This window comes from Heloderma suspectum, chromosome 5 (genome assembly GCF_057233095.1).
Source record: "Heloderma suspectum isolate Gila_16-S chromosome 5, 16-S_ref, whole genome shotgun sequence".
Lineage (NCBI taxonomy): Eukaryota > Metazoa > Chordata > Lepidosauria > Squamata > Helodermatidae > Heloderma > Heloderma suspectum.
In genome coordinates, this window is record NC_139462.1 from 61,802,970 (window position 1) to 61,815,421 (window position 12,452).

General features: G+C 43.7%; 1 protein-coding gene across 9 annotated transcripts in view; it reads right to left on the reverse strand.

The window, feature by feature from the left end:
* ANAPC10 (anaphase promoting complex subunit 10) overlaps positions 1-12,395 on the reverse strand; it is a 48,236-nt gene extending 35,841 nt beyond the window's left edge. For 2 of the 9 annotated variants that reach the window (XM_084856178.1, XM_084856181.1), the window contains exons 1-5: positions 12,336-12,395; positions 7,203-7,267; positions 6,082-6,202; positions 5,662-5,752; positions 4,705-4,825 (exon numbers count right to left, since the gene is read on the reverse strand). In XM_084856178.1, the coding sequence (XP_084712304.1) occupies positions 4,705-4,825; positions 5,662-5,752; positions 6,082-6,196 (327 nt within the window). In that variant the 5' untranslated portion in view covers positions 6,197-6,202; positions 7,203-7,267; positions 12,336-12,395. Of the gene's footprint in view, positions 1-4,704; positions 4,826-5,661; positions 5,753-6,081; positions 6,203-7,202; positions 7,268-9,027; positions 11,617-12,196 lie in introns of those variants that run through there. The other 7 variants (XM_084856177.1, XM_084856180.1, XM_084856183.1 and 4 more) reach the window with 6 other exon arrangements.
* Positions 12,396-12,452: the final 57 nt, after the last annotated feature.

Sequence of the window (12,452 nt, forward strand, 5' to 3'; positions counted from 1 at the left end):
TGGGAGAGCCCACCACCTCCCCAGGTAATTGGTTCCATTGTCGTATTGCTCTTACAGTCAGGAAGTTTTTCCTGCTGTTCAGCCGGAATCCGGCTTCCTGTAACTTGAGCCCATTATTCCGTGTCCTGCACTCTGGGATGATCAAGAAGAGATCCTGGCCTTCTTCTCTGTGACAACCTTTCAAGTACTTGAAGAGTGCTATCATATCTCCCCTCAGTCTTCTCTTCTCAAGGCTAAACATGCCCAGTTCTTTCAATCTCTCTTCATAGGGCTTTGTTTCCAGTCCCCTGATCATCTTTGTTGCCCCCCTCTGAACCCTCTCCAGTTTGTCTGCATCCTTCTTAAAGTGTGGTGCCCAGAACTGGACACAGTACTCCAGATGAGGCCTAACCAGTGCTGAGTAGAGGGGAACTAGTACTTCCCGGGATTTGGAAGCGATGCTTCTATGAATGCAGCCCAAAATAGCACTGGCCTTTTTTGCAGCCACATCACATTGTTGGCTCATATTCAGCCTGTGATCGACAACAATTGCAAGATCCTTCTCGCTTGTAGTGTGGTTGAGCCACGTATCCCCCATCTTGTAACTGTGCATTTGGTTTCTTTTTCCTAGGTGCAGAACTTGGCATTTGTCCCTATTAAATGTCATTCTGTTGTTTTCTGCCCAGCACTCCAGTCTATCCAAATCACTTTGAATTTTGTTTCTGTCTTCAAAGTATTAGCTATCCCGCCCAATTTTGTGTCATCTGCAAATTTGATCAGCATTCCCTGCACCTCCTCCTCCAAGTCATTAATAAAAATGTTGAAGAGCACTGGGCCCAGGACTGAGCCCTGCGGTACCCCACTCGTTACCTCTCCCCAGCTTGAGAAGGTCCCATTGATAAGCACGCTTTGAGTCCGATTCTGTAGCCAACTGTGGATCCACTGGATCGTTGTTTCATCTAGCCCACTTTGAGCTAGTTTGCTCATCAGGATATCATGGGGCACTTTGTCGAAAGCTTTGCTGAAGTCGAGGTATATGATATCTACAGCATTCCCACGGTCTACAAGGGAGGTGACTTGATCAAAAAATGAGATCAGATTTGTCTGGCAGGACTTGTTTTTGACAAATCCATGTTGGCTTCGAGTGATCACAGCATTGTTGTCAAGGTGCTTCCGGATGGATTGCTTTATGATCTGCTCCAGAATTTTCCCAGGGATTGGTCAGACTGACTGGTCTGTAGTTCCCAGGTTCCTCCTTTTTACCCTTTTTGAAGATAGGGACAACGTTAGCCCTCCTCCAGTCATCTGGCACTTCCCCCGTCCTCCATGATTTCTCAAAGAGAATAGACAGCGGTTCTGAGAGTTCTTCTGCCAGTTCCTTTATGACTCTAGGATGCAGTTCATCTGGCCCTGGAGATTTGAACTCATTCAAAGTAATGAGGTGTTCCTCGACCATATGCCTGTCCATCTCAAGCTGCAATCCTGCCCCTTCAGCCTGTACTTCGCCTTTGCCAGGGGGGTCATAGACCCTCTTTTGGGAGAAGACTGAGCCAAAGTAGGAATTGAGCACCTCTGCCTTTTCTTTGTCATCTGTTATCGTTTTGCCATCCTTATTTAATAGCTGAACCACCATTTCTTTCCTCTGCCTTTTACTATGCACATAGCTGAAGAAAGCCTTTTTGTTGTTTTTAACATCCCTTGCTAACCTCAGCTCATTCTCAGCTTTAGCCTTCCTGACGCCATCCCTGCAATTCTGTGCTATCTGCCTGTACTCTTCCTTTGTTACTTGGCCTTCTTTCCACTTCCTATATGTGTCCTTTTTTGTTTTCAGGTCATCCCTAAGCTTTTTGTGAAGCCACATTGGCTTCTTCTGTTGTTCTGTTCTTCTGTTCTTCTGTTCTTAACAGACTAAAAGCCATATATTCTTATTAATTTGCTGTTAAAATTTCAGGCTGTAATGAGCAGCAAAGAAAAAAATAGGACTTGTGAGATGCTTTCTGTTTGAGAGTGTTTAATAATGAGATAAGACAAAATCCCTTTGCATATAAATGACTGTTTTTCATGAATAAAAAAACCCTATCAAAATACTAAAGGGAAGCAAGTATAGGAAAAATAGTAGTCCAAACTAGCCTGAAAACAGTTGCGTAAGGCAACCTAGTTTATAATTTTGTGTCCGTGAAAACCTATGACAAGCCTAAAATTGTCCACTGAAGCATACTCTCAAAACACTGTGTCACACACCAAGGGTGGCCTCAACAGTAGAAGTTTCCCCCACCACCCCAAATTACTATGGTTATATGTAGAAGAACAACATACTATTATAAAAGTACAATCATTTATTACTGGTAGAGTGGGTGGTGGGGCATGAATCCAAAACCTAGTATTTAAAGCCAACAATGACATCTAGTGGACACCAAATGTAAAACATGAAAATACTGAAGTAAGAGTCCCACAGAATGTTCTCCCATCTTTATGTTCAGGTCAAGAGTAGTGCTTTCAGGGGTAGGATAGAAATATCGTCTGTCGCCATCCCTGAATTGTGAAAAATCTTGCTTTATTGCAGTCCTGTCCTCTTCCAGTTTCCCATACATCCTGCAGCTTCTGTGCCACTTTTTTTCCTTCCAACTACTGTGTCTTCTCCTGAATTAGTCACAGAAGTGACGCCATCCAATCAGGGATCACATAGTGAATAGGATGATATCACAACATTACACAGCCAAACAGATTTCTCTACATGACAACATCACTAAGGCCAAGCAAAGCCAATTCAGAGTGAGGGTAATGCTTTCTAGAACAGTGGCTAATCCTAACCAATCAGGAATCACGTTGTAAACATGATGACAGCACAATGTTACATAGTCAACCAGATTTGGCTATGTACCCATGTCAGAAAACAAATTAAGACAATTCAGAGGGAGAGCAATGCTTTCTGAATATGTGAACTTTTTCAAACACCTTATAAGTGATTGCCAAAAAAAGTTACCAAAGGGGATGCAATTTTTGATGCTGCAGAAAATATTAATGAAAAGCAGCAAGCACTTTTGGTTTAATCCTAATAAAAAGCATCTGGAGATTTTGTTGTTTTACTACTCTCACGAAATTAAGGGCACAATCCTATGCATGTTTAGACAGAAAAAAGTCCTTCAACTTCCAGCATTCCCCTGCCAGCCATGCTGGCTGGGGAATACTGGCAGGACTTTTTTCTGTCTAAACATGCATAGGATTGCACCCCTAAGACTGCCATGATGGCATGGTGATATCATGAAAGCTTCTTTAGACAAGACACCTGTGAGGAACTCAAAGCAAGTTCCAGGTTTAACTTAATCTAATGTGGTGATAGTTATAATTAATGAGGTATTTAGTAGAGTGGGGTGACGGGAATTTCCACAACAGAGAAAAATGTACACATTCCTACTCATATTCCTTAAATCCTATTTAATGCGCGATATATATATACACACACACACACACACACACATATATGTATATGCACTGAGCAGTTGAGTTAAGATCAAGACAATTAAAATTACATACAAAATGGCTGCCCCATTGTTCTCCTGAACCGTCAGTCCAATTGGGGGAAGGAAATAGCAAGCAAGTTGCCTTGAAGTGCACAAAAAGAAACTGACTAGAAAGGGGAAGGGAGGACATGTGCTGTCTCTGGAGAGCTCACCTCCCTCTTTAAGAATCACTACTTCAAACATTCAATAATCTGAACTTTTAAAAAAGTTTTCATTCTCCCCTGTTACAGCACAGGAACTTACCTGCCCCCAACGCCAGGCTTCCTGCACTAGTATAATTATCACAGCCTCCCTCCTGGCACTGCTGCTCAGGTCCCTTACTAGTTCTCTAATACTAGAAGCATTAGCATGTCTCCGTGAAATGTCTGATTTGGATTTTTTTTTTAAAGTATCTGACCAGGGTACTAGTCCACTTTTAATCAAACAGCAGCCCTGCATAGCCAAACACTTTTGAAACTGATGTGAGTTCCAAAAACAGTTTTAAGATATGGCATGGGGATCAGCTGTCCAAAGAAAAGTTTTAAATTCAACTAGGGTACTGCAGAGTACCTGCTACATCAGGGAGAGCAATCCTATGGCCACTGGACACTGTCTAGAGGGCCGTAGGGTTTTTCAGTTTACTGGCTCCAAGCTTGTAAACAGTACTTCAGGCTTGGAGCCAGGAAACGGTTCTCCTTGCCCCCTCCCAGCCTGCACGGGGAGAACTGCAGCAGCTGCCTCTCCATGCTCATAAAATGGAGCATGGAGAGGGCGAAAAGAGGGCGTTCCCAGGGGAGGGGAGGAGACCGTGGAAGCCCTTTTACGTTGCTTCCGATGGGGTCTCCAGGCCCACACCTGCCCCCTCTCCAAAGCGCTGGCCAGACGCACGAAATTGCACATTTAGCCAAGCCTGCGGGGTGGGCAGAGTGTGGAGGAGGGGATCCCCTCAGCGCTCCACCCGACCTGTGTTGGATAGGTGTCAGCCTCTGCCTTCAGAGGCTGACGTCCACCTCGACAGCATTGCACCCTAAGTAGCTTCGTGGATCCCAGCCATTTGTTCTTCTTAAAATGTGATGCAATTCTTCTTTTTTTTTTTGCTTTCCAATTTTGTACTGTATGTACGTCAAACACCAAAGGCAAACGCTATAGGATAAGCAATAGATATTGCCTGTCTCGCCATCACTTACCTGAAATAATGTTTTGAGAAGTAATAAAGCATGCTTACCCGGATTTCCTGCAAGTTATGGAAATTGTTTCCTACTCTGACAGAGATCTTGCTTGGAGTGTAGCTTTCGTCAGATTTATAATCTGCATAAATACATAGCGTCTTCACTGTTGTTTTCCTTCTGGAAACAAAACATGGCAAAATTTAGGCCTTTTAAGAAACAATTTGCCCATGCTATATTTTTTCTGACCATGGAAGCATTCAACATTTTGCATGGTTGTTTTTAGCTTGTGACAGTATATTTATGCCTTTTATTTTGAAAATGTGTAAGCCACCTTAGGAACGGGTTTGAATGGTGGGTTAGAAATGCCTAGAAACAAGCAAGCACTGGCAGGTTTTTTTTAAACCAATTTACCTGGTGTATGGAATTGTATGCTTATGCACACATGCTCTAGATCTGCCTCCCCCAACCTGATGCCCCTCCAGATGTTTTAGACCTCAACTCCCATCAACACCAGCTAGGATGGTCAATGGTCAGGAATGCTGGGAGCTGTTATCCAAAATATATGGAGGGCATTAGGTTGGGGCTCAAGACCCTTCAAGTCCATACGAAACACTTTGAACTAAGCTCTGAGAGGAGATGCAGACTGATGGACAACACTGTAACCAAGAGAAACTAAGCTTGCTGATTCGGAACACTACCCCTGAAACAATTTCAGGCTTTTCTAATCATGATATTTGAACCTTAGGTACTGGCAAATTTAAAATAAGCAACGTGTCTACCAATTGTAGCTTCATGACACCAAACCATAATAGACTTATTTTCAAATGTTATAACTTCTAGCCATTTTGTACTATAGCATATGTTTAAACAAAACATCGTTACAAAAACTGGCTCAGAGCTAAGCATGCAGAAGACAGCATTGTGTATTCCTTCAGCAGCCACACCTTCTGTCTTCTTCCAGTACAAGTAATAATAGCAGTTGTATAAAACCCACATAGAACAATATTCAGTACCTGAATTGGATGTTCACCAAATGAGGCTGTGATCCATCAGACTGCCAGTATGTTTCTAGATTATCATCTCGTAACTGGTCAACACCAAATCCTAGTGTGATCAAAAAGGTGCACATGTCATAACAGTTTGGGACTTGGAGGCCCAGTTATGGGGACCTTGGGAACATAATACTAGAGCACTACAACCTTGAGTTTCTAGAAAACTATATCTGATAGAATATGCTTTCCCAAATTCCTGAATTATTTTCAAGAGAACAAAAGGCAATATAATGCACAGAGGCAGATACACATTATATACATGTTAGACATTCATTGCTCGTTTAAATTAACTCAGAAAGTCACTTTCTATCCAAGTAGCACATGGGCAATTCAGTAAGGATGTGTGTGGTTTGTCTGTGTGCATTATGATTTTGCAGTTACCTGGTTTACAAGATGAAAGTGACCAAACAGCTTGTGATCCTATTTCTCTAACAGTTCCAGTCCTTTCCAGCTGCTTTGGATCTGCTCCAGGGGGCGTCTTATTAGCAGTGGTCATTTTTCACTAGCAAAAGAATAAGTTAATATGTTAATTAATCCATGTCCATGATAATGGGGGCAATAAGAATATTTTGAGAAAGTCTGCCCCATTGGTTATAATGCCACTATACTAGCAAAGTAATTGTTTTGGGGGTGGGAAAGCAGAAAAAGTATGTTCAAGCATTTTAAATTTTTAAAAATGCAAGAGAGGGAAAAAGCAATGTAGTTAGCCACTCTTACAATAGAATCCTATGCACACCAACTAGGAAGAAAGCCCACTGCCCAACTGAACACAGTTGGGTGGGGCATATTGCTTGAGTAAAGAGTGAAAACCAAAAAAGCCCACCGCCCAGCTGAACACAGTTGGGTAGGGCATATTACTTGAGTAAAGAGTGAAAACCAAATGTCACATGAGGGGAAAGCAGCTTGTACAATAGATCTTTTCCTTCCCTCTTCCCCTGTAGCCCCCAGTATCCTCCAAAGGGCCTCTCTAGAGGGTCGAAGAAATCTACCAAACACTGTGGATTACATCTTAAAAGACTGCAGTGGGAGGTGGGAAATCACCCAAAATTGAGTGAAAGAATCTTGCACCGCTCACACAAGGTCCCCAATTTCAGCAATTCTCCCTTCCCACTACAGCCCTGTAAGATATATCCACAATACTTGGCAAGTCCCCCCACCCTTCAAAGGGTACAAGGGGAGATGAGGAGGGGAAAGACTTGTTATATGAGCAGAAGGCAAGCCTGCACATCCCTGCATTTCACCCTTACTGTTTTAATTAACTATACCACACAGCAATAGTTTGTGGCACTTTAGTTTGTGGCAGAAGCCTAAAATACTGAGAATAGTGATATAGCATTTAAGTGCACAAAACTCACTAGTATTACTCCTTAGATATTCTTGTGGGAATTTCAAGGAATTTGTCAGAGTTAATGGGTTTCAGACTATGAACAGTCTACTTAAACACTGGGGCTGCAATTCTATGCACACTTACATGGGAGTAAGTTGAACTCCATGGAACTTACCTTGTGAAAAAATATTTATAAGAAAAGGCTGCAAGAATTCTTCAGATGAAGTTCTTCTCTTGACACTTGCACAGAAAATGAAGCAAGACATGCCAGTGATTTGGACTGGTGGCCACAAGATCTGTATGTTGTATTCTGCCGGTGTTATGTCAACCAGTGTAAACAGACGCAATTTTGAAAAGCTATTATATTTGCATTTTTCCATTTCAGAAGTCAGTATGGTATAATGGACAGTTAGCACCTGGACCAGGGAGAACATGGTTCAAATCTTCACTCAGGATCAAACTCAGCTAACTATGGGCCTAAACCAGCTCACAGTCTGGTTATGAAGATAACCTTGAAGCTTTTGGAGAAGCCTAAGTGTCAAAATAATAATCTTTTTCTACTTTTCTGATGATTTCTCCCATTTATTTTATACTGGAAATTAATCTCTGATGGATGTATTGGAAATGAGATATTAACAATTGTATCTAAGGGCGCAATCCTAGGGCTGCTAGTCAGAGGCTAGACAGCCATGGGATAGGTCGGTTCCAAAGGAACCGATCTTGGAGCCCATGCTCCAGGGTCAGTTCCCTGAGAACCAACCTCTACCCCCTCCCACGCTGCCTCGTAGGCAGCGCGGACCAGCCCCGCGCTCCACGCTTGTAAGAAGAGCACAGAACAGCGAAAACAGGGCGTTCCTTGGGGCGAGCGGATGTGCTATTCCAACGCTTCCTATACGTTGTCCAGTGTCCTGTCCCCCCACTCTGACTTCCCATGGCTAGACAGCCAAAATCAGCTGACTAAGTGCAAATGCAGGGTGGCTGAAGCACAGAGGGGATGATCCCCTCCACACTGTGCCTGCCCTGCATTGGACAGGCGGTCCTATCCTGACAGGATTGCACCCAGAGGGAGCAATCCTATGGCCACTAGTCAGTGGCTAGATGGCCATAGGATATGTGGTTTTCCAGGAACCGACCTCAGAACCTGCACTCCAAGGTCGATTCCCAGAGAACTGACCTTCCCCCCGTTCCAGGTTGCCTTGCAGATAGCACGGAACAGCCCCATGCTTGGAAGAGGAGCGCGGAGCAGCCAAAACGGGGCATTCCAAGGGGCGTTCCGGGGAGAGGCAGGTGGAAATGCCGGTACAACACAGCCTATGTGTCATCTGGCAGCCTCCTCCCCCACACCGCCTTCCCAAAATCAGTGGTCTAGCCACAAATGCAGGGCAGGAGAAGTGCAGAGGGAACAATCCCCTCCGCACTTCTCCTGCCCTGCATTGGATAGGCGGTCGCCTCCGAGTTTGGAGGCGGCCGCCTATCCCCATGGGATTGCGCCCCAAGAGTCATTCACCTATTGGACACCAGAAGACAGTTTTAAACAGCTTGGGGCCAGGTTACCTGAAGGATCGACTCCTCCCATATATACCTGCCCAGACCCTAAGATCATTTTCAGAAGCCCTCCTCTAGGTGCCCCCACCAAATGAAGTGAGGCAACTAAGGGGAGAGCCTTTTCAGTTGTGGAATGCCCTTCCTGGAGAGGCCACCTGGTGCCTTCATTGTAGTCTTTTCAGCATGCAGTGAAGACCCTTTTCTTCTCCCAGGCATTTCAGTCCTTCAGTTTTTGTTGTTTTTAAATGTGTTGTTGTATCTTTACACCTTTACTGCTGCTGCCTTTTGCTTTGGTTTCATATTGTAGTTTTAAAAACTTGAAAGTTGTATATTATCTTTTATCATGTTGCTGTATTTTAGGGTTTTAACTTTTGTGAACCACCCAGACAACTTTGGCTATTGGGCAGTACAGAAATGTAATAAATAAATAAATAGCTGAACAAAAATATCCAGTAACTACACTATATTTTATTTTCTGTCTTCATGTGCTTAGCATAAGCAGTGAAAGAATAAAATTGTTCTTAGTTAGTCACCTCAAAAACACAAAGAGCCATTAGCAGGAATGAATTACAGAATAATTACACAATGGGAAAAATTCAGAGACCTTTAAGTTGTATTAGTTACAGCTACTGGAATAGTTTCAAATTTATTAATAGCAAGAACAATTTCCAGTGTGTCAGATCTGGTTTCCAAACTGTTTTCACATTCTTCAAAATGTCAAGAATCTGTGGTTTGCAACCATGTACTAATTGACTTTTAGGCAGCCATTTACCATATTAAAAATATGGAAAACAATCATCACAAGACACAAGTGATGTTTCCCTAGACATAGGATTATACAGCAAATACCCAGTAAGTCAAATGCCATGACACACTTCTTATTTATGTGAGTCAAACAATATAGGACATGGCGATTAAAATTACGTTTGGATTTATAATAAAAATACTGTTATCAGCAACTTCTGATCCTTTTTCTAGATAATATAACTACAGACTGCGTCATTTATTTAAAATATTTTAAATAATTTTTAGGGTTACATCACTTCTTCCCACAAGCAACATACAGAAGTGAGTAACAAGGTACAAGTTACAAGTGATCACATCAGAAGAGATGTCCAGAAATTACTTACAGAGTAATATGGCATTACATATGCCCACATATGGAATCAATCACAGGTGGCCTTGAAGAGGAAGGTCTTCAAGGCCTGCCTAAAAGCCAGAGTTCAAGGAGCAAGACATAGGTCAGTTGGAAGGGAGTTCAAAAGTCCCAAAGATTTGGGGCCTCTACTGAGAAGGCCCTGTCTCTAGAGCATGCCAACCATACTGATTTTAATGGCAGCCATTCAAGAGGGACCCTCAAGGTAGATTTCAGCATACAGACAGAATTGTATGGGTGAAGGCAGTCCTTCAGATAATGGCTTGAGAAGAGGTTAAGTGCTTTAAAGGTTAAGATCAACACTCTGCACTGGGCCCAGTGACATAATGGTAGACAGTGCAGCTGGTACATGATTAGAGCTACATCAAGATACGTTTTGCACCACCAAACAGCCTTCCAGCTCTCTCTCAAACTGGTACTGTGCTACTTTACCAGACTTTTATAAGCCTGCCAAACTGCTTTTACCATTTGTGCAGATAGACAAGATGTCACAGCATGAGCCATAAGACATCACATGTCATGGGGGATGTATGTATTGTGTGTATGCATATGCCATGAACATAAACACGCTGGGGAATTTACATATAGCATTTCCATGTCAATGGTGCTTATGGGCCAACACACAGTGTGATGGCAGTGCCTGTTGAATGCTCATATAAGTACGCACTTAACCCATAGCCTCATCTCTCATCTGTTCCAGCCCTGAATAGTGTGCTGTCACATTATTTGTCATTTAACAAGAGATGCAAAGAAGTTAAGTGCCCTTTGCAGGTACGCTCAGTGAGGGTGCATGCATAATGTAATATTTCCCAGCCACCACAGGGTAGATAGGCTCAAATTTTGATTTGGGTCATTTGCCCATTCTGGTCAGTCAAGGGCCTGCCTCCCATCTTGCCCCAGTTCACTGAGCCAGCACAGAAACACTGGTGTGGACACCGCCGCCATTAGCATGCTAGCTGAGCTAAAGGCGCAGGATACCAATTCTTGAGTACAACCCACAGACAAGGATGCAAGGAAATATACTCTACTCTGTGTCTTTTGTCGTTCAGTCGTGTCCGACTCTTCGTGACCCCATGGACCATAGCACGCCAGGCCTTCCTGTCCTGCACTCTCTCCCGGAGTGTGCTCAAGTTCATATTCATTGCATCGGTGATGCTATCTAGCCATCTCATCCTCTGCCGTCCTCTTCTCCTTTTGCCTTCAGTCTTTCCCAGCATCAGGGTCTTTTCCAGGGAGTTTTCTCTTTGCATTAGGTGGCCAAAATATTTGAGCTTCAGCTTCAGTATCTGTCCTTCCAAGGAGCACTCAGGGTTGATTTCCTTTAGTATGGACTGATTTGACCTCCTTGCAGTCCAGGGCACTCGTAAGAGTCTTCTCCAACACCACAGTTCGAAAGCATCAATTCTTCGGCGCTCAGCCTTCCTTATAGTCCAGCTCTCCCAGCCATACATTACTACTGGGAAAACCATAGCTTTGATTATCTGGACCTTTGTCGGCAAGGTGATGTCTCTGCTTCTTACTATGCTGTCTAGGTTGGCCATAGCTTTCCTCCCAAGGAGCAAGCGTCTTTTAATTTCATGGCTACAGTCACCGTCTGCGGTGATCTTGGAGCCCAAGAAAGTAAAATCTGTCACTGCTTCCATTTCTTCCCCTTCTATATGCCAGGAAGTGATGGGGCCACATGCCATGATCTTCGTTTTTTTAATGTTGAGTTTCAAACCAGCTTTTGCACTCTCCTCTTTCACCCTCAACAAGAGGCCCTTGAGATCCTCTTCGCTTTCTGCCATTAGGGTGGTATCGTCTGCATATCGGAGGCTGTTGATAATTCTCCCAACAATCTTAATTCCGACCTCTGATTCATCCAACCCGGCGTTTCTCATGATGTACTCTGCATATAAGTTAAATAAGCAGGGTGACAATATGCAGCCTTGTCGTACTCCTTTCCCAATTTTGAACCACTCGGTTGTTCCATGTCCGGTTCTTACTGTTGCTTCTTGACCCTCGTACAGGTTTCTCAGGAGACAGGTAAGGTGGTCTGGTACTTCCATCACTTTCAGAATTTGCCACAGTTTGTTGTGATCCACACAAGTAGTAAAGCTTTTAAAAGGGGGGGGGGACCCATTCATATATATGGCAAGGTTTTCTTTATCCTTTTATACACTGATTTCAAGTGTTACGAGAGTGCATCTGCGCCTCCGCTTTATCTTTCTCCTGCACCCCATTTTCCTTCTACACTCAGCTTTTTTCTTCTTTCCTGTCTCTTCTTAAACCTGGCTACTGATTCTGATAGCTACCTGCCTTTTTTAAAAGGGGGGGGGGGAATGACTTTTTCTTTACTGAGTGGGAAAAGGTGGGTGGTGTGTCATAAGGGGCATTCAGTTGTTAGCTAATTTAATTTATGTATTACATTTCTATACCGCCCAATAGCCAAGGCTCTCTGTTTTTAATAAACCCCGTTAAAATCTTACTGATCGTTTTAAAGCCACGATATCATCCTCCGGAGGAAAAGGGGCACATTTCGGGCAAGCGCTGAGTCACAAAATGAGGGGGACACCGGAATCTTCCCTGAAGTGAGCAGCCGCCGCCTGCGGCGGGAGGGTTACTTACATTTCCAACGGTCGGTACCAGCGCCGGCTGCTCCTCGGCCACGCCCCCACCTCTACGCCTGCCTCTCGGTTGACCCCCTCCGTCTCCTCCCCCCGCCCCCGTTGGCGTCACAGACGC